Source organism: Corticium candelabrum, chromosome 14 (assembly GCF_963422355.1).
Source record: "Corticium candelabrum chromosome 14, ooCorCand1.1, whole genome shotgun sequence".
NCBI classification, from domain to species: Eukaryota; Metazoa; Porifera; class Homoscleromorpha; order Homosclerophorida; family Plakinidae; genus Corticium; species Corticium candelabrum.
This window is the reverse complement of record NC_085098.1, coordinates 2,223,913-2,248,331: the sequence shown is the minus strand read 5'-3', so window position 1 is coordinate 2,248,331 and position 24,419 is coordinate 2,223,913. Positions and strand designations below refer to the sequence as shown.

The 24,419-nt window shown below is 38.9% G+C and overlaps 2 protein-coding genes across 5 annotated transcripts; one reads left to right on the top strand and one right to left on the bottom strand.

Annotated features, from left to right (window-relative positions):
• Window positions 1–293: 293 nt before the first annotated feature.
• LOC134190424 (phosphopentomutase-like) lies at window positions 294–20,503 on the bottom strand. Of its 2 annotated transcripts, none has more exons than XM_062658877.1 (17): window positions 20,379–20,503; window positions 20,223–20,322; window positions 19,909–19,976; window positions 17,374–17,462; window positions 17,217–17,301; window positions 16,613–16,696; window positions 7,156–7,352; window positions 6,021–6,144; window positions 5,845–5,910; window positions 5,082–5,179; window positions 4,909–5,006; window positions 4,290–4,466; window positions 4,099–4,228; window positions 3,869–3,962; window positions 2,786–2,872; window positions 2,173–2,306; window positions 294–573 (listed from the first exon to the last, which is right to left on the bottom strand). In XM_062658877.1, exons 1-17 carry the CDS (start codon window positions 20,466–20,468, stop codon window positions 471–473), a joined length of 1,824 nt encoding a protein of 607 aa, XP_062514861.1. In that variant the 5' UTR covers window positions 20,469–20,503; the 3' UTR covers window positions 294–470. The 2 variants fall into 2 exon arrangements, with proteins under 2 accessions (XP_062514861.1, XP_062514862.1); XM_062658878.1 differs by having other exon boundaries at window positions 555–595; window positions 20,379–20,495.
• Window positions 20,504–20,536: 33 nt separating this feature from the next.
• On the top strand, window positions 20,537–24,419 carry LOC134190426 (phosphatidylinositol 3,4,5-trisphosphate 3-phosphatase TPTE2-like). Of its 3 annotated transcripts, none has more exons than XR_009971626.1 (17): window positions 20,537–20,800; window positions 20,885–20,944; window positions 21,005–21,083; window positions 21,141–21,214; window positions 21,274–21,384; window positions 21,544–21,634; window positions 21,691–21,754; window positions 22,332–22,396; window positions 22,756–22,898; window positions 22,961–23,049; window positions 23,107–23,168; window positions 23,231–23,311; window positions 23,490–23,592; window positions 23,649–23,746; window positions 23,807–23,975; window positions 24,031–24,049; window positions 24,104–24,214. XR_009971626.1 is itself a non-coding variant. In XM_062658879.1 (17 exons), the coding sequence occupies exons 1-17, from the start codon at window positions 20,586–20,588 to the stop codon at window positions 24,207–24,209; spliced, it is 1,620 nt and encodes a 539-aa protein (XP_062514863.1). In that variant the 5' UTR covers window positions 20,537–20,585; the 3' UTR covers window positions 24,210–24,419. The 3 variants fall into 3 exon arrangements, 2 of the variants coding, with proteins under 2 accessions (XP_062514863.1, XP_062514864.1); XM_062658879.1 differs by having other exon boundaries at window positions 23,807–23,908; window positions 23,973–24,049; window positions 24,104–24,419; XM_062658880.1 differs by having other exon boundaries at window positions 20,663–20,800; window positions 20,885–20,939; window positions 23,807–23,908; window positions 23,973–24,049; window positions 24,104–24,419.

The window sequence follows — 24,419 nt, the reverse complement described above, 5'->3', positions numbered from 1 at the left end:
AACTTGGGTTTACTAAACTCGCGTTCACACGACCGGGGTAATTGGAGTCTAACCCAAAGTTAACCCGATTTAACCCAAGTTAACCCTGTGTGTGAAAGCGCTCAGTGACTATCATCTCACCCCTGAAATAACGGCTACTTCGACCAACCTTCAGTTGTTTATTTAATTTATTTAATTTAATTAATCAATCATACCCTAAAACAGATGTTTGTGCCAATGTGTCGCTAGCTAAAGCTATACTTGGAACATTGGTCCAGTGGCCACCAGACTTGCCAAACCTGTTCTGACACCCATGATTAATTAACTTGCAATTTCCATCACATACGCAACATATAAATTATTCAGTAACCGAAAGCAAGCTACAAGCTACAGGTCTGCTAAAGAAAAACCACTGAAGTTTAGCGGATAAGCAAAAATAGCAAACAAAGCTAATTTTACCTACTACTATTGTCACTATAATAACCATACATTCATGAACGTGCAATTAAGCCATTCCTCACAGGCTGCAAAAACTCCTCCACCAATTTGCTGACCATATCATCCAATAGTTGCCTCAAACCAGACACATCCACACTATTAACCAGACACATCCACACTATTAACCACACACAAAGACTTACTAAATGAAAACCTAATAAACAGTATAAACATAAACACATAAACATGTTTGCTTGCAAGATACAACATAGTAATGTGACCAGAACAATGAACACTGAACCAAATTTACAAAGCTCCTTTAAGGCCAAGTCAACTAAATAAATTAATTATCATCCCGTCCGTCCCAAGTTCGAAGGCTGTCCGGTGAATTTCATTTTATGCTCATGCTCAAAGCAAACCTCTGCTACAGTAGTTAGTAGCCTGATACACAGTGTGCTACAGTGGGAAGGCCAAACAAGTAATGCCTTCCGTCATAATTCAGATTCAGTGTAGCTGTCAGGTGCTCAGCCCATGCTATAGGTGCATCGTTGCAAAGCAGGCCACTGTTGTAGATATCTTCAGCAGTCGTGTGCTTCATTCTGGAAGTCCCCTACCGAATCATTTCCGGTCCTGCATGGAGACTCAAGTCGGCAGTAAAAAAGAGCTGGTAAATGTAAGTCCATAACCCCTGTTGGGGAGATCACAATTTCGCTTGGACAATACATGGAGTTCTGCATCACAAAGCTAGACAGTTCCGCAACCTGCATCTAAGTGCATGGAACTAGAAGATGTAGCTTCTTCTAGTTTTTGCAGACAATATTAAATAAAAGTACACGAAAACTTAAGGGGTCATTCAAAATTATCGACAATTTCACGAGCGTACACAAAGCACAAGCTAGGGAAGAGAAGTTATGGCCTCTGTATGCTTTATAAAAATTGTTGATCAGTAGCAGATGGCTCGTGCTAATTTCTCTGTTTTCCATGGCCGGAATTGTATCATTCATTGTTCCGTGCTAGTCACCTGTATGTATGGGATTTGCAAACATGTAAGACCGCAGCAGCCTATTCCAGTTTTGTCCTAGAGCAACATCAGTCGTCCATAAAGAGCCCAGCTGTCTCTACCACAACTTTCTCAATGTTTTCATCTTTGTCCACTTGAATGACCGGAAACCTCAAGCTGACATCATTCAAGTGGGTCAACTGGAATGGAAGAAGACTGTATCAATGCATTGAAGACCACATGTCAACCCTCTAATAGATGGAACCGTGGTCAAGCTATTGAACTGTGCATCAACAATATTGCATACGCTTTGGGAAGGAGAGGGGGCTTCAAACAGCGTGCAATTTGTATGCTCATGAAATTGTCAGTAATTTTGAACCACCCTAACAGGATCATTGTGTAATAATTATACATCTTGAAAAGTTGGTGTACACAGTTTCATACTTTAACTCCACACGGGTATTTACAATTCACACTCATATACATAACACTTTTAGATGTACGTACTAAATAAAAAAATTTGTTCACTCATCCCAATATAAAAAAATCTGGATGATAATCGTTTATTTGACTTGGCCTAATACTGCAACTGTTATACAGATTATGCCAAACTCATGTGTACAGCCACACACAACAGAAACTTCCTTGCAATGCTGTTTAATAAAGTCAGCATGCATAGACTGCAATCACTTATCCACTGCAACATTTTATCTAAATATTACTCTCAAACAGGAACACAAAACAACATCACGCACCTCTCTCCTGGCTGACCTCGAAGTTCAGTGTAATATTTAATCTTTGGTTCAGTACCACTTGTTCTTAGTGTAGCAACACAACCGTTTTCAAATGTGAATGTAATCATTTCACTAGATTCTGAGATGGGTAAAATCTAAACAATACCATTGCATTTAACTCACTGAATAAAGACAATAGCACAACAACACAGGAATGCTACAGTAGCACTGCTACCAAATGTATAAAGTACATATGCTACCTATGATTGGGTACTAATCTACATAGATAAATTCAGATATAATAACACTCATAAAATATCCACACTTCTAAACATGAAAAAATGACACAAATACTTGAAGTTTGACTTCCTGTTGGTAGCACTAATGTGCCTACAATAAATGAATACATAATTCTTAACTACATAAATTGCAATACTTCAAACATTTATCTAAACAAAGTAAACAAAAAATATTCAGATATACAAGTAGTTTTAAGATATCACAAGTCATTTCTGTTTTGTTTCATACAAGAAAACAGGTCTAAACCTACGTTATTGTCTAAAGACAATCTATATAAAAACAGACTAAAAGGATTTTGTTTATTGCATATTAAAGTTTCAAACAACAGTCTTACAGCTTTCTTGTTTGGTTGTGAGTCATCATAGCCAGTGTTGAGATCTCGAATATGAAGGATTTTATATGGTCCACAATGTCCAGGATACTATATTTGAATAAAGAATAGAACACATACGCAAATATACATACTATAACACAATTAAAAGCATGTCTTGAAACCAAATAGCAATAGAAACAACACAATGATATGGCGTTAACTACAAAAATATAAATGCCATATGTAAGCACCATCACCCAACTTTGTACCAACCAATGTCACGTAGTAGCTTAGAGTAAATAAAATATGCTGACTTTAGCTAAATGTTGACCTGTCAATAAATCCAGTCGTATAATGGAGTAAAGGCTGTCTATTAGTTGCATGCCTTGCAAACATTGTTGCTATAATATTGAAAAGCACAACATACACAATACCACAACACTAAACAAGCCTGAGCAGTGTGTTTTCATAATGCATCCAAAACAACAAAATTGAGTTTCACATGTCAACAGTCCATCACTCAAAAGGAACTATATTTTGTTTCAGTGTCTTGTCTCAGCTGGGTGCTACAAACCTTCTCTTTGGCGCTAATAACTATATATAAGAAGAGGCATCAAGGTCTCTTTTATTTATACAAGCATGTATCTTCAAAAGACCAATCTACTAAACAATAAATAAAGTCCAATAACAAATGAAGAGTCCTCCAGCAACAAGCTGTGACTAGAGAAGTTGTTTTGGATTACACATAAAGAGTAGTTGAAGCTGCACAAGAGATCCCTAAGGAAATTACAAAAGCTGTCTCCCTTGTATTTTTATCTATAAAACTTCAATTTCTCCATTAACTCTTTGAACAGAGGTTTGACATAACCATGATTAAGCCAAGCCACCAGTGTTAGTTAAATGATACAGTTGACAACTTGTTTAAAAATTGTGTGGTGTGGCGTGGTGTGGTGGCAGTGATGGTGACAGTGATGGTGATGGCGGCAGTGGCGGTGGTGGTGGTGGTAGTGTGTGTGTGTGTGTGTGTGTGTGTGTGTGTGTGTGTGTGTGTGTGTGTGTGTGCATGCGTGTGTGCATGTGCGCACGCGCGCATGTGCAACCAACCTGTCCATTTTCTCTTAAACTGTCAAAAATCCGTTTGATTTTTTCCTTAGAGTAGCATAAAAAATAGGAATTGCTGCTAATATGAAATCCATATCTGAAAGGCAAGAAGCAACTGACAAACCAGATTCTACAATGGTAAATGTCTCGTAACTTCTAGGACTGTACTATGCTATTGAGTCACACCTATAACACACTTTTAATGCACCACTGCAGGCATTGCAAACATGTACCTGTGATAAAGCTGGTTCAAATGAGACATTAAAGTTGAACCTTGTGCAGCCAAATAGATAGTTAACTCTGCCATAGCAGCAGCTGCACTGACACCATCTTTATCCAAAACACTTGTGCCAATCATAAAACCTTCAACACAATTACGAATTAATATATTCAAAACTAAATGTCAATATTCAATTCACATTACCAATTGCTTCTTCAAATGCAAATAAGACCGTTTTTCCTTGTGCTTGAAGATCACGTGTTTGATTTCCCATCCACTTAAATCCAGTAAGTGTTTCAATGAATTTGAATCCTTCTATTTGAGCCATTGAACCAAGCATTTTAGATGAGACAGTGCTAGCAAGCATGTAAACATTAGCTCCTGCAAGTAACAGACAACAAAATACAGTCAATAAATGCAAGTTTTATCAATACACTAAAATTCTATAATGTAATAACAAACGTATTAATTTTAAAAAAACCTTGTCAGGTTGAGATACTACTACCAAGTAGTCCAGTATCCTAAGTATACATTAAACTATAATACTGTAAAACCATTGCATTATTATGGGTCAGTGAATTACTAACAAATGCTGATTCCAACGAGTACAATGTAATATAAAGCAATCATCCTTGCTTGTAACAATCACACAAAAATTATCGTGAAAACAAACAGACCATATCATAAAAGAATGGTAATGCTAAGTACAGCTGCTGGTTGCTAATAACAGTAGCTCACCAATGCAAGCAAGCCAGTCTGATGCTACTTATCCTGATGCTACTTAGCCTGATGCTACAAAGCAATGCAAATGGAAGTACTGTACCAGGAAAATGCTCTGGATGATTCTTTTTGTGATTATGAAAAGCCCACCATCCCAGCAATGTTCCAATCTCGTTACCAGTAAACACATGCCACCGACCACTAGCCACAAGTGCAAACAAAAACCATTAAAAATCTGCTGTAGTTTCCAATTACTTCTTTGCTAGTAATGTTCACCTTTCTTGCTTCTCAGAAACTGCTAATCTGTCAGCATCTGGATCATTGGCCAAGATTACAGTAGAATTATGAGCTTCTGCGGTTTTCATAGACAACTCCTATGCATTCAACAGCAGATTCAACAGCACATTTGAAATAAGAACTCCTATGCATTCAACACCACATTAAAATACAAACAATTCATTACTATCTTACAGTACAAAACAATATCCACTATATAACCACACCATAATCATAATGGCTTCGTGGCAAATTTCCAAGGCTTTTCTATACAACCAACAGCCTACCTAATCTAATACCTGATATAGAATTTCTAAAATTTATTTTAGGTGTTACTACATTTTAGTGTCTTTACTTAGACTTCTAGCGTGCAATGACAGCAAATAAAAAAAATTGACAAACGGTCGCTTTGTTTCATCTCCAAATCTTCACCATTTATGCAATTGTTTAACAACAAATGCAAGACGAGTCTAAAATTTAAGACTCTATAAGCAATTACTAGCACTAGCTCGTCAATGAAAACAGCGATTAGAAAGTAGAAAGATTACATTCAGGATACAATTAGACTCAACACTTCATAATAGAGCCAGGCACTGTGTTGTCAATCACTTGCAATATAATCTACCACCTAGAAATCCATTTATTAACAATTAACTTTCACTATTTAGCTTGATTGTCCACGAAATGCAAGAGAGCTTTGGCACAACAGCATTTACAATTTGTATCTGTCATGCGTATTATACATGTATAAAAGCAACCTCACCAAAGCACTTTCTCCCTCTTCTGGATTAGGGAATCTGACTGTAGGAAAGTCAGGGTCAGGTTCAACCTGATTCACACAATCAATCAAAATAAGCTATGCACAAAAGTTACAAGCACAGATGAGAAAAAAGGAAAAAGAAACAAATAAAAAAGAGAAAGAAGAGATAAAAGACTGACTTGTTCTTTGACTGGAATCACTTCAGGAATCTCAAATTCACAAAAAACTTGTTGAACAAACCGATATCCAACTCCATGCATTGCAGTGTATGTAAACCTCATCTTAGTATCCTTGTTCAGCTCCCTACCACACAACAACAACACATACTGGTGCATGTAGTTTACACCGTAGCCTATTGTGGTTTTATGCAGAAGCACTGCAGAACTGAATTCTGACAGCAACTTATAGTATGAGACATGTCATATAGCACATGCATACTTATTATATGCATGTACATTACACTAGCAATACAGTAACTAGAGCAATAAATTCTTAGATAGACCATTATAGACTAGTCTTGCTCACCCTATCCTTGTCACTTCTCTCATAACAGCAACAACAGTCTAGTCTAGGCTGCTTAGGGAGTTCAATTAGCACTTTTCCAAGAAGGAAAGATTAGTAAAGCAGGTGAGGGTGTTCGATTGGAGTACTTTCTCTTTCTGGATAGCTTGGAAAAGCTTTCCGTCCTTTCCAACCTCTAGCCTGAAAAGGACAAAAGAAAGGAGGAAAACAGCATCACATCATTTAAAGTCTCAAAGAAATCTGCAACATATAAATGGTAATGCAAACTCAGTGCGTAAACTGCAGTCCAGAGGAACCAATAGAGCTTTCAATAAGTCGTAAAGTACAAGGTCACTGAGTTCCAAAAAAAAGCGTAGAAGGAGGGCTATATTAGGGGTGATTCTGCAATCCTTTCACTCATTCACCTTTATGGCATATGTAAACATGTATGTATCACATCATCCAACAGTAGCACTATTGCAACTAAATGACCACTTACATCATAGTTAGGCACATGCACAATACGTCACGTTTCCTTTTTTGAACAACATGCTATTTGTGTCGGATTTCTGTTCTCTCGTCTTTTCTTTTCACAAAGCCCCAATCAAATACACCCTCAGTCTAACATTCATAGTCTCAGTGTTCAAGCAAAGCTTTCACTAAAGCAGTGTACTCTAATTCGTCAATTAAGGAATTACTTGAAAGTTCTGGACAAATACATTTAACAGATGTGCATTACAAACCAAGAGTCAAAGAAGCAGGTGTTGCCATAGTTGCCACAAATAAATGTTCATGTACGGAGATTGCTCTTACCTTGTGAAAGAACATTGAGCGGCTACTGCTTTATGATACTTGTCATTAACTTCATCTAGAGGGTCTACCCTCAGATCGCTCTGTTCTGGCAAACTGCTATCCCAAGATTGAGCCCACGGCTCAACATTCTTCAAAACACTGCTAGAAATGGCGGAATCACGTGGAGTAATGATTTGAGCTCCATTTTCCCAGTAGACCTACATGTACATACATAATGGTAAGCATTAAAGAACCCTGTTGACTACAGTTGTGATTGCATTAGGCCAGAAAAATTAAATTCCTACATAAGTGGATTTGCCAATTCAAATTTGAGCTAATGTACCATGCACATGTGCAATGAATGATATTGTGGCTGCTGTAGAAAAGTTAAGTATATAAATTTTCATATGTACTGCGAGTACATATTGATGACTCAATATTGTTAACAAGACAAGCAGTCCACTCACTTTTCATGTTCTACTCCATATTCGTGTCTTTGTTCCGTGTCTGTTTTGTTATGTAGCGTATTGATACTTTGTATTGCGTAGTGCACGTTACTTAGATAAAGTACGCTATTCATTGGGTTCTATAAAAGTAGACACACACAATAAATCAGACACTCTTGTGTTCCGCTCACTCGGCTGTCGTGTTGCTACACACGCCACCTTACATTTGGTGACAGAAGTAAAAGTTGTGTTATGTCTAAAGGCCCTCCGCAAGCGTTTGATGGCTCGGGTAAATTGCTTTCATTTCTTGACCATGTTTCCGTGTGGACATCTTTGAAATGTGAAGGAAAGAAAAAGCGTTGGCTCTTGCCTTGAGACTTGAAGGACCAGCGTTTGAAAACTATCGATGACTGACAGATGAAGAGAAGACAAACGACTTAACAAATGAAGCTTTGCTAAAACGAGAGTTCATGTCCAGAGGAGCCGACCGAATGCAAGCAATGAGAGAATTAAGACAGCATAAATGGGCAGAAGGTGAGGAACCGACTGAAGCGTTTCCTCATGAGATAGCTAGATTGGTTGACTTGGCTTATCCCGAGTCCAATGATATGGAGACACTTGCGCGAGACGCATTTCTAGAGGGTTTGCCACCTAACTTAATTTCAACTGTACGTAAAACTAGATGCATCTAATATGACAAAATCGCTACGTGATCTTACAGATGTGGTCCACCACTTACAGTTGGCGGGAATTGGGAAACAATCGAGCAGTTATCCATCACATCTACTGGTAAGTCATGTTTCAGAACAGGAAACGCAGTCGTTTATGGAAGTCAGCAACATTCAGTCATTTCACGAGCATAAAATATCTTCCAATCAGTGAACAGCCGGCAACAACCGCTTGGCAACCAGGAAGATATAACGTAAGTCGCGATTATAGATGAAACTCCAGAAGACATTTCTGTTATATTTGTGGAAGTCCTGAACACATTCGACCTAATTGTCCGCACATTCAAGATTGCCACCGTTGTCTAAAGCCAGAACACCTCGCCAAGAATTGTACAGCTCCAAGCTCAACGTCAAATCGTGTAGACCAGGCAAATGAAGAGCGTGTTTCAAATCTTACAGCCGCTAGACACAGACTCATTTTGGTAAGGACTACAAGTTACGATTGAAACCACCCCTTTCTAGTCGATACAGGAGTGAATATTAGCCTGTTACCGTACAGCGTCGTGGAGACCACTAATTTACCAGTAAGACGTCATATGGTACGGCAACCAGTAATGATTGATGGATCTGCTCTCCAATGTGAGGGCATGAGGAATGAGTTGACGCTAACAATTGGTCCGAGTAAGGTTTCAAAGCCATTCTACGTAGTCAGAGGACTTGAATACGATATCTTGGGGACGGGCATACTGGCACATCTAAATGTGCAAATTGACGTTGCTACGAAAAGTCTCTATCTGCATGGTAAAAAGTCTCCACATTTGAAACTGTTGGGGCGGCTACTAGTTCGGTTTGTCTCATAAAATTCGGTCGAGTCTACTCACCAGACAGAGTGGTAATTTCACCAGGAGAAGAACAAACAATATGGGAAAGAATTCATTCGAACACTCCAACCATGTGGACGGGTAAAGTAGAGATACTGGATGAATTAACTGAACGGTCTGGTTTACTGGAATGTGCAACTGTGCGGAAGAAGGTAAAGAGAAGAATGTCCCTGTTCGCGTCTTGAATGTCACAGAAGACCTGGTAACCGTTTATAAAGGCCAATCGTTAGCCGAGTTTACTAAAGCTATCATGAATGAAGACAAAACACGTGACGATGCAACAAAAACCGGTAAGATAACGTACGACCCTATCGCAGAAACAACCCTAGGAGAGTCACTGTCCACTGAACAGAAAAACTGCCTTGAGAAGTTAATACGAAGGTATAACAAAGTGTTCGCTTACTCAGGCAACGAGGGGCATGTAACTCACATTGAGCACACCATTCCGCTAACAATGGACAATCCAATCGCATGTAGACCTCGTCGCCTGCCAACGCAATGGAGACCTGGAGTGAAGAAAAAGTACAGGAACTGCAAAGACGAGGTGTGATACGACCATCTGAATCGGGCTACGCAGCACTGTGTGCCCAATTAAGAAAAAAGACGGTTCAATACGTCTCTGTGTAGAATATCGCACCCTCAACTCCAAGACAAAGGATACGGCAATTCCAACAGGAAATTTAATAGCAGTTGTGGAATCGATGACAAGAGCCCAATTTTTCAGTCACATTGATCTAGCGCATGGATACTACCAAGTGCCGATTGCTGAGAATGACAAAGAGAAGACGGCCTTTCGAGCGAGCACCGTCGGGCCTTTACAAGTTCAATCGAATGCCATTCGGATTGAAAGGCACTCCAGCAAAATTCTGTAGGATGATGGCTTCTGTCTTCGGTCACATGACCCCCTACAACTCGTACTGTATATGGACAATCTTTGTGTTTTGTCGGCTTCGTTCAATGATCATCTTAAACGGTTAGAAGACACTTTTAAGACACTGTTAAATTATAGCCTGTGAATTAAAGCTAAGAAGTGTCAATTTGCAATGACTGAAATTATCTTCTGTGGTCTACAAGTGAGCAAAGATGGACTGGGCCCAGATTCAGAAAAACAGCCGCAATTGCGAAGATTCCCAAACCTGCAAACGTCAAAGAGGTTAGAATGTTTTGGGGCTGGTATCGAAGGTTTATTCCACGGTCTGCATCCATCGCTAAGCCAATGTATAACCTTTTGGAGGATGACAAAGCCTTTCGATGGCCACACGAATGTGAAATCGCCTTCAGCACTTTGAAAGAGATGTTGATTTCTAATACAGTTCTGAGTCATCCCCATCCAGATAGAACGTATGTTCTCACAACAGATGCTTTCATGGTTGAGATAGGAGCAGAATTAGCTCAGCAGACACCAGAAGGAATAAGACCAGTTGCCTATTTCAGCAAGACACTTTCCAAATCAGAAAGGAAGTATTCTGTATATGACAAAGAATTTCTTGCCATTGTGATGGCTGTCCATCATTTTCGCCATCATCTCATAGGAACTAAGTTTTGTTTGAGAACTGATCATCATCCATTACAGTTTTTGGCGAATACCAAAGATCCCTGGGGCAAACGTGCTAGATGGATTATGGAATTGGAAGAATATTCATTTACTGTAGAATATATAAGTAGTCAAGAAAATGTTGTGGCTAATGCTCTAAGTCGACTAGAACACGAGAAAACCTTGAAATTAGACGAATCCGAGGAAATCGGTCAGAACAATAACCGTGCCAACCCGATCGCCGCGTTTTGACCTCCGGAAGCTGCACCGTTAGTAGCCAGTATAAGAGACGACTGGTATATGAAAGAATTTATGAAGGCACAACAGAGAGATCCACTGTTAACGAAAATCAGTGATATTGTTGGTATGGACCAAGTTGGCCCACGTGTTGATATGGGAAATCAATCAAAAGTGGTAAAGGCAGTACTAAAGGAAAAATCTGACTTGGTCTCCTGAAAGTGTGCTCCAGAGGATCGCCTCGTCAGGACTGTTGCAAAATGTTGTACGCTCAACGCTAGTTGCGGAAATATTATGTCTTGCTCACAATGAACCCTTTTCAGGACACCAAGGAGTGAAGAAAACGCTTCAAAGAATTTTACAACGATTTTGGTGGCCTACAATCAAGGATGATGTTACACAGTACACGCACTCATGTGATGTTTGTGTTAGAAAAATGTCAGCATGTACAAAGGCACAAGCACCATTAAAAGAGCGACAGCAAGCTACACAACCATTGGAAAATATTGAAATAGACATCAAGGGTCCATTGCCGAAAACTGATAACAGCGCTCAATATATATTCATCATCCAAGACACGTTCTCTCAATTTGCAGAGATGCACGCGATCTCAAGACAAACAACAGAAGATCTATGTGGGAAATTGCTTGAATGAATATGTAGATACGGGATCCCCACGTGTATACATTGGAATCATGGCACCTGTTTTAAGAGTCGAGCATTTGAAGAACTTTGTTCACGATATGCCGTTAAATATACAATGTCAACTCCATACCACCCACAAGAGAATGGCTCGGTTGAATGATTAAATCACTCCTTGGGTGAAACCTTGTCTAAATTGGTTGTCTCAAATCAATTAGATTGGCAGAAACACCTTCCAAAAATACAATTTGCCCACAATACAACATTTCATGAATCTATCGCCACCACACCTTACAAGGTCGTCTTCAAGGAAGATCCTAGAACAGTAATTCATGCAGCTGCAGACGTGATTCACAGGCCACAATCTGCCGGAATCAACTAAATGCCATTAGAAGTTTCGACGGATAGAGATTCTGGAATATCTAGACTCTATAGCAGAGTCAAGACAAACTCGGGACAAATGGCAGTACAGAGAAGAAGAGTTTATAATAAGTCAAAGCTTGTTTTCCATCAGTTTCAATGTGGTGAGTTGCTGTGGGTTAGGAATAAAACAGGAAGACAGAAAGTATCAAGATCTCTTTCACCGCGCTGGATAGAAAGTTGTCTACATCTTAACATTGCCTCATGGCAGTAAAGAGATAACGCTACACCATGATGCTCTAAAGCCATACGTACAATGTGAAGAACGATTTATGCCTGAAAATGCATTGAGGAGTCCACGTCCCAAAAAAGGCAACCGGTAAGCACCCACACCGACAGAAGATCCTGATAATACGGTCGATTGCGAGAGCCCTGACTCGGGAGAAGAGTCACCATTTGAAGTGGAAGGAGGTGCAAAAGAGCAGCCTGGAATGCACCTAGTACAAGAAAGCCAACACGCTTCACCTGAACGACCAGTTATATCAAGAAGATCTAAACGGATTCGCAGACTACCCAGACGACTGCATGATTACATTCTAGAACCAAACCATGGGGAGGATAGAGATGTAGTGTATTGATACTTCGTATTGCGTAGTGCACATTACTTAGATAAAGCACGCTATTCATTGGGTTCTATAAAAGTAGACACACACAATAAATCAGACACTCTTGTGTTACGCTCACTCGGCTGTTGTGTTGCTACACGCGCCACCTTACAGTTATCTCATAGGTCTGCAGGTTAATCATGAGAACTGCAACTGCTCAAAGCGTCACATTGCCTGACTTGGCAAATTTCCAGCAAGTATTATTATTAGTAAGCAAGTATTGCCCATTTGCTTTGCTTTGGTTTCCTGGCAGACGTCAGCAGTACAATCTAGTACACATAATACAAAGTTTGCATTGCATCACAAAGATGCAAAAACTTTACACTAATAAAGTTGTGATAAAACCTCAAACAACAATGTTAGCAAATACTGTTACACTGCTCCGTGAACGCATGTGCTACAGCATGTACACCAAGGTGTTGCCAATAGGAGCCTGGGTAGGTCATGACCCCATATTAGGTGTAGCTTTCTAAACAATTGACAAAGTCATTTAGTGGTTGGTGCTCGTAACTTTGAAAGCCCAGCAACACCATTGTACACTAATTAAGCCAGACCAATTAAATTTCTTGATGCTCAAATTTGCTGGTTTAGTTTCAAGCTTGACCAAAATATAACTAAATTTTGATGTGTGCATGTCCAATGATGTTATGCTTGCTGCAAAAGGACTTGGTGCATAATCCTACGAGTAAGTAACAATGACTCCACAAGTGTTAACAGTTCATGTGGTCCAGTGACTGTTTCCAAGTTCCACTAGGATCAGCATCATTAACCCAAGGAACTCAAGTTATGGTAATAGCACTGTCAACCCTTCAACAACTCGCCAATTAGACAAATATGGACAGGTGATAGACGGATGTGGACTGTATTATATTCTCCGTGCAGTTGTGTACATTGAAAGTTGGTTGGGGGTTGGGGGTTCACGTTTTCAGCTCTGGAACGTCTTTAATGACGTCACTATACACGTGATTTAACAATTACGCTCATGTCTAGTCTTGTTTCAATTAACTAAGCAAAATTACAAGAGACTCCAAATTTAGACAAATCTTGCAGAGGACTTCTACATACACACATTAGAAACGACACGACCAAACTGGTTTAGAGTCACTGATATTTTATTGTTCCGAATATTCACATGCCCAGTCATGACCCTCGTCTGTTTCCCAAACGACATCTCAAAGGACACTCACACAATATACTTAAGCCATTACCCAATCATTAAAATTTTAGATTCAAGCTGCATTAGTAATGTAATATAGCATATGGCATCCATAAGGTGGGTATGTGACGTCATGTACTCATGCCCAGGGAGGTTAACATGCCAATGGTATGTATGTACATGCCTAGTTTCCGAATGATTGTATGTGCTAAATTGTCACAAGAGCAGATGCCACCAATTATCTTAGTAATTAAGCTGTTTGTACTAAAACAAACACAGGTGCTTCGTTGTTTCATGGCCCCAAGCCCAAGTTACAAAACAAAGTAGTTGCACGGATAGGTCAAATTGTGTTGTGCGTGTGATAGTCCATTTCTTTATTGATAGAGTACTGATTTGCAAATACGTGACAGGATCTAGTACGTGGTGTCTGCTACAACCAAACATAATTGAATGGCATAGGACCAGCGCAAAATTTAGCGAAATTATACTTCAGGTACATTGAGACACGTTTGAAGTTTTAAATAGTTCGTAATCGTTGTTTAGTATGTATTTATGCCGCACATTCATTCATTGTCAAACTGGCATAGATGGTTGCCGATTGTTTAGGAAACTTGTCTACTGCTGCTAAATGTGTACATAAATCTATTACAATACGCTTTACAATTTTCTCACTTTGCCAAAATTCAGGCTAACGCGAGAGAAGTGTCACACTCAAACAATTGCTCCCATAAATGGTTAATTACTTTTTGTAGAGTAAGTGCCAGTAAGTGTGCAGCAGCTACATGTTCCCTACCTAAAAGCTAGCAGTTGAGGGTTTAGCATTTTACTGTTTCTTCATTTGTTTTAGTGTCCATTTTGTCATCTCACGTCATGCTCAAAATGTCATTTGGCACATTACTTTTCTTATTTCGGTTGATCAGTCCGCTTTTCATGTCCAAATATCCGAGATTTAGTTGGTCTGGTCTTCTATGTATAACATATTTTGCAGGCATTTAAGAATGCAACATAACATGGTAACAAACATAAAATTAAACTTATGGTACAGGGTGAAGTAAAAATTTCACCTGATGCAGCACTGCCTGATACTACACTGTACAATGTACTTTACAGCATGCTGTTTACAACAAAATGTACAATTGATCAGCTAAGTAAAGGATTGTACATGATTTGTTGAAAAGATCACAAGTATCAATCACTGTACATCAATAATGTACAGTAATTCGATCCTGTATCATAAATCAATCCTGCAGTGTATCAATTGATCAGGCACTGTCAAATGTTTCCTGCATTAAGACCATCTATGGCAATCAATTGTGCACAATGTCTTAATGAATTAATTAAGGCTCATTAGTGCATGACACATGATGCACAATGGTAAGTTCATGATGCACGCAGTCAACAAGTGTCCAGATGTTTAACAGTTATAACAACCCAATCAATCTTCTGATTAAATAACAGAGCACAAAGACCTCGAGATGTTTGCAAGTAGTTAGTTAGCAAAAAGATAATGTAACAATCTAGCGGTAGGAGCAACATACAGTGTACCACAATGCAGGAACTGCACTACAGCTAGCATGTACCAGTGCAGCCAGCACACTCTACTTTTCATAGCATATGGTTAGCAGTACAGGATGATATAATGACATGTGGTTGACCAAACATCCATATTGAGATCTATCCATTCATCTCAATAAAACCACTTATTATAACATGCAAATTGTGTAGTTATCAGACATCCTACTTTGGCTGGCAGCGGCAGCAGCATATTATTATTAATTAGTCTTAAACTATTTAAGGTTTAGTGCGCTCATACACACATTGACGTGTCACTTGCACATTAGAAATGCCTTGCAGACTTTGCACAATAAGGAACTTGCAGAAGTGCTGTCAACCCATTACATATTTTCTGCACCTACCTAGCGTTAAACTAAATTTAGAATATGTCCACACATGAGAGCCATGACTAGTCGCATCGTACTACTTGAACAAAACACATAATAATCATCTGCACTATTAGACATTGAAATGGCCACCCTTGCTGCCAAGACAAATACGCCAACCGTTTAGTAAGTACATGGTCTGACATGACCATGATTTGGTCGGACTTGACTATGATTTAGTTGGACAAAAGTCCGATGACCGACCGTTATATCATGCACTGGGTTAGACATGAAAGTGAGTGATGAGCAGTGGTGTTAGTGCCAGTTGCGCGGACAAAATGCAAAGAAACAAACAATCAATCTGTAGTTTCATGCTCCACCGGGTATGCAGTAACTTTCTGTGATTTGTGTCCAGTTATATTCTTTGCTTTCCTTTGTTAGTAGGACATACAGACACCCTTTAAGTAGTAATAAACAAAAAGGGCAATCCTGGGTGATTTTGAAGTGCACCAAGAGTCAGACCATCGTGAATACTATCCAAATACTCAAAAGACAATGAAGATATTGCAGTTTTATGAAGTCTAACCTTAGGCAGAACGGACAGTGCAATAGGATAATGCACAAACAGCAGTGTACCTTGTCCAGAGGTTTGTAGGCAAGAAGATACTACAATAGTAGTACATCATGCATCAAGAACTGCACATCGTATAGTAATGTGCATGATGTCTTTAATTAAGCCAATTGTTGCATTTAATATGCAGAAAACAATTGACAGTATAGAGGTGATCAACTGATTAATACAATGCACACAGCCAAGTTACAATGTGTGATCTGCACATTGATTGTGCATAATCATTTAATTAGCCAATTGATCATGCACATTTGTCCTGAACAGCACACCATGTAGGCTAGCGTACCTGTTTACTATGCAAAGACGCTATTTAAATTCAATTTTGAGCAAAATTCTACTATTTAATTAATACACAAGACTACTAACTGTTCTTCTTACCTTGTAGCCATTGTCCTCTTTAGGATTGTGAGATGCTGTCACCATGATGCCACAAACAGCTCCATAATACAAAACTGCAAATGGCTAAAACATAACACTGTTATTCTATTGAAAATGCTATCTAAAGCAGTGAGGTTGGCAGACACATTAGACATCAAAATTGTTGCAAACTACTACTAAAATACAACTTTGGTTCCAGGTTATTTATGTCTACAAAGACATTAGGATTTTCACATTCAGCTTTGAAACTTTCCAACGAGACACTGTTGTGGGAGTTACATCAATTGATACGCGTTCAGATTTCTCACCCAACCAACAGTCATTGCACACTCCTGGAGTTTACTTTGGCATTCTGATAAACTAAAAGTCAGTACAATGAGTTTTCTGCAGTCCTAACGTAGATCAAAACAGTCAGTTATGCTGCTAATTGAGTTTTGCTGCTTCATCATACATATCACATCAATGATTTTGAACAAAAATATCAACACAGTATTGATGTGTTGCCAAAAAAGTAGCCATTTGCCAAAAGTGTGCATACTCAACACGTGCCCGACAAACACACCCTTCACTGCAATTTACTACGTTGCTGTGATAAGAAACTTACAACATAAGGAGTTGGAACAATATCTCTAAAAAGATACACACGAACACCCTGACTTATGAACACAGCAGCAGCCAAAGCAGCAAACCTAACAAGAAATAAAATATAGAGATACTACTGACAATGTAAATGGCGTTAGCAAATGGCGTTAGCAAACGACCTTCGACTATTGTGACGTGCATCATGTCCAATGATGACCCCTCGATCTTGAATAACATCAAAAGAGCTTTCTAGATAGCGACACAGACCCTGTCACACACAACACAAAAACACTTTATTATTAAAGCATCCAAGCTTATACAGCAATGTTATAATCACAATACAATGTTCACCCATTTAGACATCCACCAGATAAAATTCACATCTTATCAAACCTCCATCAATTATCATATGGCAACATAGAGTAAAAGGTTTCAGATGCTTTCATTTACATATACATTACGCACATGATAATTTATTACACATAAAAACATACAAGAATCTCTATTTAGTAACTCGTTTCTCTCCCTACTGTCGTTGTTCCTTGATTGTTTACCTTGATCATGATCAGGCAGTCTCTAAACTCCAGCAGTTAACACATAGATTAATTGATACTGTTAAAAAACCAAAACTTGAACAGAATTGCACTGCTCAAGCACAATCATAATCCATCCAATCACACGAGGTCTAGTCGATTGATCCAACAATTCATTCACTTGCCATAACTTTACAGAATCCTATACACGATCACCCACTTCCGTCTGTCCACATGTCTGTAACACGCCGACCAACACGACACCGGTCTCGGATCATTGCGAAACACGGCAGGCAGGTCAAGATCAACCATTCAAGATGAACGGTCGAGTTGGATTTTGCCTAAACTGCTTCCGACGGCCTGAAATGAGACTTCAGTGGCCTGAAATGAGATGCACGGGAGATTGTTTAATTCAATTAACCAAGTACACCATTCTCTAAGTCTCACAACTGGTACAGTGTAAGATGCGCCCGCTGCAGTAGAAGTAAGCCGGTTCACCGGGCCTGCAGCTCACGGTCTGTTGCAGTAGCATCGACTACACAGCATGCACAGAGGCATATAAATGTGGGAAGAGATGAGAATGCTAGCTATAGAGGCAAAACTATGGCTAGATAAAGTGTAAGACGAATCGACATGCTACGGTGGCAACAGATGCGTGTACACACCGATGCCACTTCCACGTGCGTTGTTAGTTTCTACAGTCCCGTTTAGATCAGTAACTTTAAATATGTTAGTTTCTCATCGACAGCCTGGACAGGCATTGCAGCTAATTTACTGCGAGGATGTCATACAGTGCCCAGCCTATTCAGGCTCCTGGTACCTGGCCACTATTGACAATAGTGAGATTGACACAGAACATGCGTGTTAATTAATTAAGCAAGATCAACAAGAATTCTCTAAATGGATGCTAAAGCTAACGGGCAACCAGGTATCTGCTAGCATGTGCCAGGATGCTGTACTGGGCTCAGTTGACATTCCAACAAATTGGTATAGTTTCTGGCAACATCATTAACACTGCAACAGTGTTTTTCCCTGATCTGTCAAGTAATCTCACATTTTTTGGAAAGACGTCAATTTCCAGTAAGGTTGGAGTATTCCATCACAACTTAGGGTTGTCGCCAGAATTTTCTCAAGGCGTAGAGAGATGAAGTCATTATTTAAATTACTATTACGTTTAAAATTAGTATCAACAAAAAATAAAGCAAAGATAAGAAAGCAGTCAAACTTTTAGGGATCGACACACAGATAGTGTGTAAGTACAGTTTACAAACACTTATATGCTCGTCATGTTTGTAGCAAGTGAGACTGAGTGCTTCAATGATGCAGAGATTTGGTTTCCTAAAAATGTTTTACCAACAACCAAATTGGTATGCACACATCATCTTGTTTTGATGATGTCAGCTCCAAGCCCTTACAGATATCTATCACTCTGGACTGTCTGCTGTTGCTTTGGACGTCAAACCGCATCAAGAACATATGCATCCAGCTTCCGTTGTGAAACGAGAGTACAGCGCACAATGCTATGCGTACGCCAGATGTTGATTGTGACTGCACAAGATTGAATCCTATCAACATCGACGCTCTCATGGTTGTGTTGGCTGCTGTAAACATGCAGGTTTCACTAACAGCACAGAATCTGTAGTTTTCAAGGAGGTCTCTTCCTGGGAAGCGACATTTACAAACTTGGCTCCAACAGTTTTAGAAGAGACATGCTCCTCTTAACTGAATACCCAATCTATGATTAAGACACTTTGTTCAGCGAGAACTAGCCACTGTCCCATATTAGATGGTCATGTCCCACATCAATAATCAGAAAAAGCTTGTGATGGTAAGAAAATTAAACCAATTAGCTTGAATCTAACGAAAATGATTTATGAATGATCAGACTTTACTTTCATATAAAAATGAAGAGGTACCTTGCTTTGAAGTTTTGTGCCAGAGCCCGATATTTGAGAACATCCCATATTAGATACGGGACCCTACCTTTTAGCAATGGTAACTATTTAAGGTACCTAACTAGTTAGAGTCTAGCATCACACACTGAAGCTCATGTAGTATTGCTGCAAAACAGTGTCTGTTTCCCAATACTGTTGGAAGGACTTTAAAAGAGCGCCTTAAATAGATCCTTTAATTAAATTATGATAATTATCTTTGCAATTATCTTTGCTCAAGTAAAGTCACCTGAGTTGTCTGTATTACTGTGAGGTCGTTCATCTTTGAGTATCCTGGTCCCATCGGAGCTCTTAGTCCTGCCAAATATTACAGTTAGAAATAGCAAGAACTATCAACAAGATCTTCAAAATTGTTCAACACGGCACGTGACACACTAAAATGTACACAATAGTACAAGTACAACGTAGACGTACGTGTAAGCAACCACTCTATTCAACACCCAACATCTAAAAATTATTTAAGAGTAAAGTACTACTGTAATTAGTGCTATTTGCAGTGTCACAAGAAAGACTGACTGCATGGCATGCACGTGGGTAGCTTACCTGCAGTTCCAAACGACATACGAGTAAGAAGACATTCTCTCAACGCTTGCAGATCTCTTGATTTGACTAGACACTCTATAGCCTCCTTTGTTATTTTGTTCTACAACAATTAGTAGGTAAACTTCATTTCGATCACAGAAGCCCAATTGTTCTTACTTCATCCCATTTCAGCCATTCCCTGATTTTATCACTTAATTCTGCATCTATATCATTTATCTCCATCCCCAGGTTGTAGACAACCGACATGAGACAAACAAGTTACCAGACCACCAATAGCAGCCTAACCTTTTAACACGTGATTTGAGTTGCCCGGATATCCGATAGGAGTTGACAAGCGACTGCTTGTATCTAGCTTGCATCAGTATGGATTATCCTCCTAACGTTACTGGAACACCGTATGTCGGATATACTGACAAGAACACTGGATACACTGGATCATCGTCTAACTCAGACTACGGATCAACTGTGATGGCACTAGGTGCCTCTCCGAGTGTTAATGCAGACGTTGACACAAACTCAGTGATGCTCATTAACGACGCTAAATTAACAAAACACAGTAGTTCTACTACCTCCGCAAAGTAAGGAGATTGAGATTCAAGATATTAGAATTGAACTTTATGATTCTAAGTTAATTAATTAATTTCAACATGTCTACATGTTAGTGTGCGAGGCAACAAAATTCAGAAAAGACTGCGGAAGTTCGTCGAGTCGCTTCCAGTGAGGTCTTAATGGCACATCATACAATAACACATGAGCTTTGTTTCCGACGTTTTAATTTTCAGAGTTTTGACAATTTTGGTGCTTATTGCTGATGTTGTGTTGACGATTGTTGGACTTGCAACAGGCAACGACGATAAAACGGTTCGCTTTTACTGAACACCAAATTCCTTGATATTAATTAATGGTTGTATTGGATAGCCATATGTTGTTGTATCAGTTGTGTTTGTTGCCTACTTTGCTGTGGAAGTTTCCTTGAGGATATTTGGCAGAGGGTAGTCTAATGTCAACGTTTTTATTGTATAGTTTAGTTATGTATTGTTTGATGTTTTAGTAAAGAGTTTTTCACGAAGTGGTACGAAGTGTTGGATCTTGCGGTCATTGTTATATCTGCTATCCTCACAGTTGTTTATGTAATAGAGCTGCGACAACATAGCTATTTAAAGTAAGTAGATACTCTACTAGCAAGCGTGCACGCACACACACACACACACACACACACACACACACACACACACACACACACACACACACACACACACACACACACACACACACACACACACACCAGTCTAGATAGTTCTTGAAAGCTGTTGTTGTGAAGGCTGGTCATCCTTGCAAGATGCATTCGCTTCCTGTTGTGGTTTCGCTTTCTCTTTGAACACAAACTGGTCACTCAGGCTTCAAGACATATGGTTAGTTGAGGATATCCTTGCGTTGGTGGTTGCAGTATTAAGGAAAACTTTACTAGGTGTCTCAAAATAAACGTCGCTTCCAAGAGGATGGATTTGATCTTGATCTAACATATGTCACAAGTAAAGAGAGATGTGGTGTCGTATCTCAGCATGCTAAGAATATATTATTATCAAAGCACATAGTGTTTTATATGGCTCTTAAGGTTTGACACCAGATTAGTTGACAAAATCACAAGCAAGTTACATTGCCAGTTGAGCTTTAGGAGCTAAAGTATATATCTTTTGTGGATGCTAAATGTATGATTGAGGTTGTATTTGTTTGTGTATTTTGTGACAAAATGATATACAATATCTGTCAAATTTTGATGTCATTTGGTGACTGATGATGCCCAGGATATATTGATTAGAATATTGATATTCATATGTATTGACAAGTATTTTCTAACTGTGTTGCTGATTGTGACTTGAAACATTGCCCAGCCAAAGTCTTGTAATGTTTGCTGTGTTATCTATTGCAATGGTTGTAAATTGATAATTTCATTAAACCTTACTGACATTGTTTTTGCAACTGTAAAATATAATGCAAGTAACTTATATATATATATATATATATATATATATATATATATATATTATTCACTTTCTGTGAAACACCACCTCTTTCAAAAGATTACTGTTTGAATAGTATGTTTTGCAGAGAGAGTGATTGCAATGTCTTTTCCTTCATCTGGCAAACAAGGCCTATATCGAAATCCCATCAAGGTAAAAGGAGGTCTACTGATTTGTATACTAGAGGGACAATGTTGAGGTTGCTTTTGGAACACATGCAGGCATAGATAAGTAAGCAACCATGGCTTTATAGTTGAGATATCCAGTTAGTATAAACAGAACATTACCCACAACCCTACTCTGCACATGCTACTTTCACGTAATGGTGAGTTGGTAGGTTGGACACTAAAATGGTGAATTGTGGTTGTTAAATGGTTTGAAATGAATGACATGTGCATCTGAGTGTCAGATCATGTGTCAGATCATGCCATGTAGTCTGGACTGTGTCCCTCTAAGACTCTGAGTGGTTGTCTACTGTAGAGTATAATATGAAAATGTGTTTGTTTTAACAGGAAGTAGCTCGACTGTTAGACACTAGACATTTTGATAGCTACAAAGTTTACAACTTGTGCAGTGAAAAATGTTATGATACATCTTATTTTCATGGTCGAGTGCTAAGAATTAGAATTGATGACCACACTGTACCACCTCTCATGTACGTTCTCAACTCATTTCGTCAATGAGACTAATTTGTTGTGAAAGCAGTTGACTATTTAGGGATATTGTAAGCTTCTGTGATGATGTGAAAGAGTGGATGGAAGCTAATCCAGAAAATGTCATTGCAGTTCATTGCAAAGGTGGCAAAGGTGAGTCGTCTTGGTTTTGTTAACTCTTCAATGTGTAACTTCGTATTGCATTATGAGGTCGGACAGGTTTAATGATTTCTGCATGGCTTGTTTGTGCTGGTCTATTTGATGAAGCAAAGGTAAAGTTTATTGTCTTGTTTGTTTTATGTAGCTGTTCTTTAGTATTGTGTGTTGCTTCTAGGACAGTTTGAAGTACTTTGGCTCAAGACGTACAGACTTATCTGAAGGATCAAAGTTTCAAGGTGTCGAAACACCTAGTCAGGTCAAATTTCCTTGTAGTTGTATACAGTAGTGGTTTGTATTTCAGTTCACGTGTTGTGTGTGTGTGTGTGTGTGTGTGTGTGTGTGTGTGTGTGTGTGTGTGTGTGTGTGTGTGTGTGTGTGTGTGTGTGTGTAAGTGCAAATTATTGTAGTAAATTTATTGACAAGTGTTCTATTAGAGTCGATACGTTGGTTACTATGAACTGATTCTCCAGAGAGGCGGTCTGCTTCCAGAGCGAGTGCCAAAGAGAATCAAGTCTATACAAATTGATGGAACAAAGGGTGATCCATTTGCGTTGGTATTCATTAGGCACCTTCTAAATTGGCTGTAATTGTAGGTATAGGCAAGGGCAATGGATATGATTTGACTTTGCATCTTCTGTGTGACAAGCTACTAGTGTTTGAATTGCCACTCTGTCCTGGTTCAAACACTCAAGTAATGTGATATGGTTTTGGTTTGATTTTAGTATTGTTAGAGTATGATGTTTTACTATAGAGCCAGTATAGCATCGAAAACAATCGCCTCAGTGTGGAGCTGATAGGTACAATCTGTCCTAGGTTTGCAGGAGATGTAGCTATAAAAGTTCACTGTTCTTCGGTTGAGTCAAATTAGTTCATCATTCATATACTCACATTGGCTGACTGAGAAACATTGTGCTTAGAAGGTGAAATTGAAGAAACTTTATGGTGATTGTCTATTTTTCTTTCATTTTCATACAGGATTTATTGAAGACAACAGGTGAGACTTTTGAGAAAAAATTCGTGACAAAAATAGCATTTATTTTTTGGGCAGACTCCACCTGAAGCGCTGTCATCTGGATAACCCCCACAAAAGCAAAACACATCATGTCTTCAGAGAAAATTTTGCTGTCACCGTCTTGTTTACTGATGTGTATTAGTCTGCAGACTTCGTGGGAGTAATAATGCTAACCATGTTACTATTTGTTTGTAAAGGTTTGTATTAACATACATTTTGATATTGATAATGTATATTTTCATATTAAGTTGAACACTGAGATGCCTTCTACTATTAGCTGGGATGACACACTACTGATTTCTTGCTTTTGTACCTATAAATTACCTAAGTCAAAATTAAAACTTACTGCAGA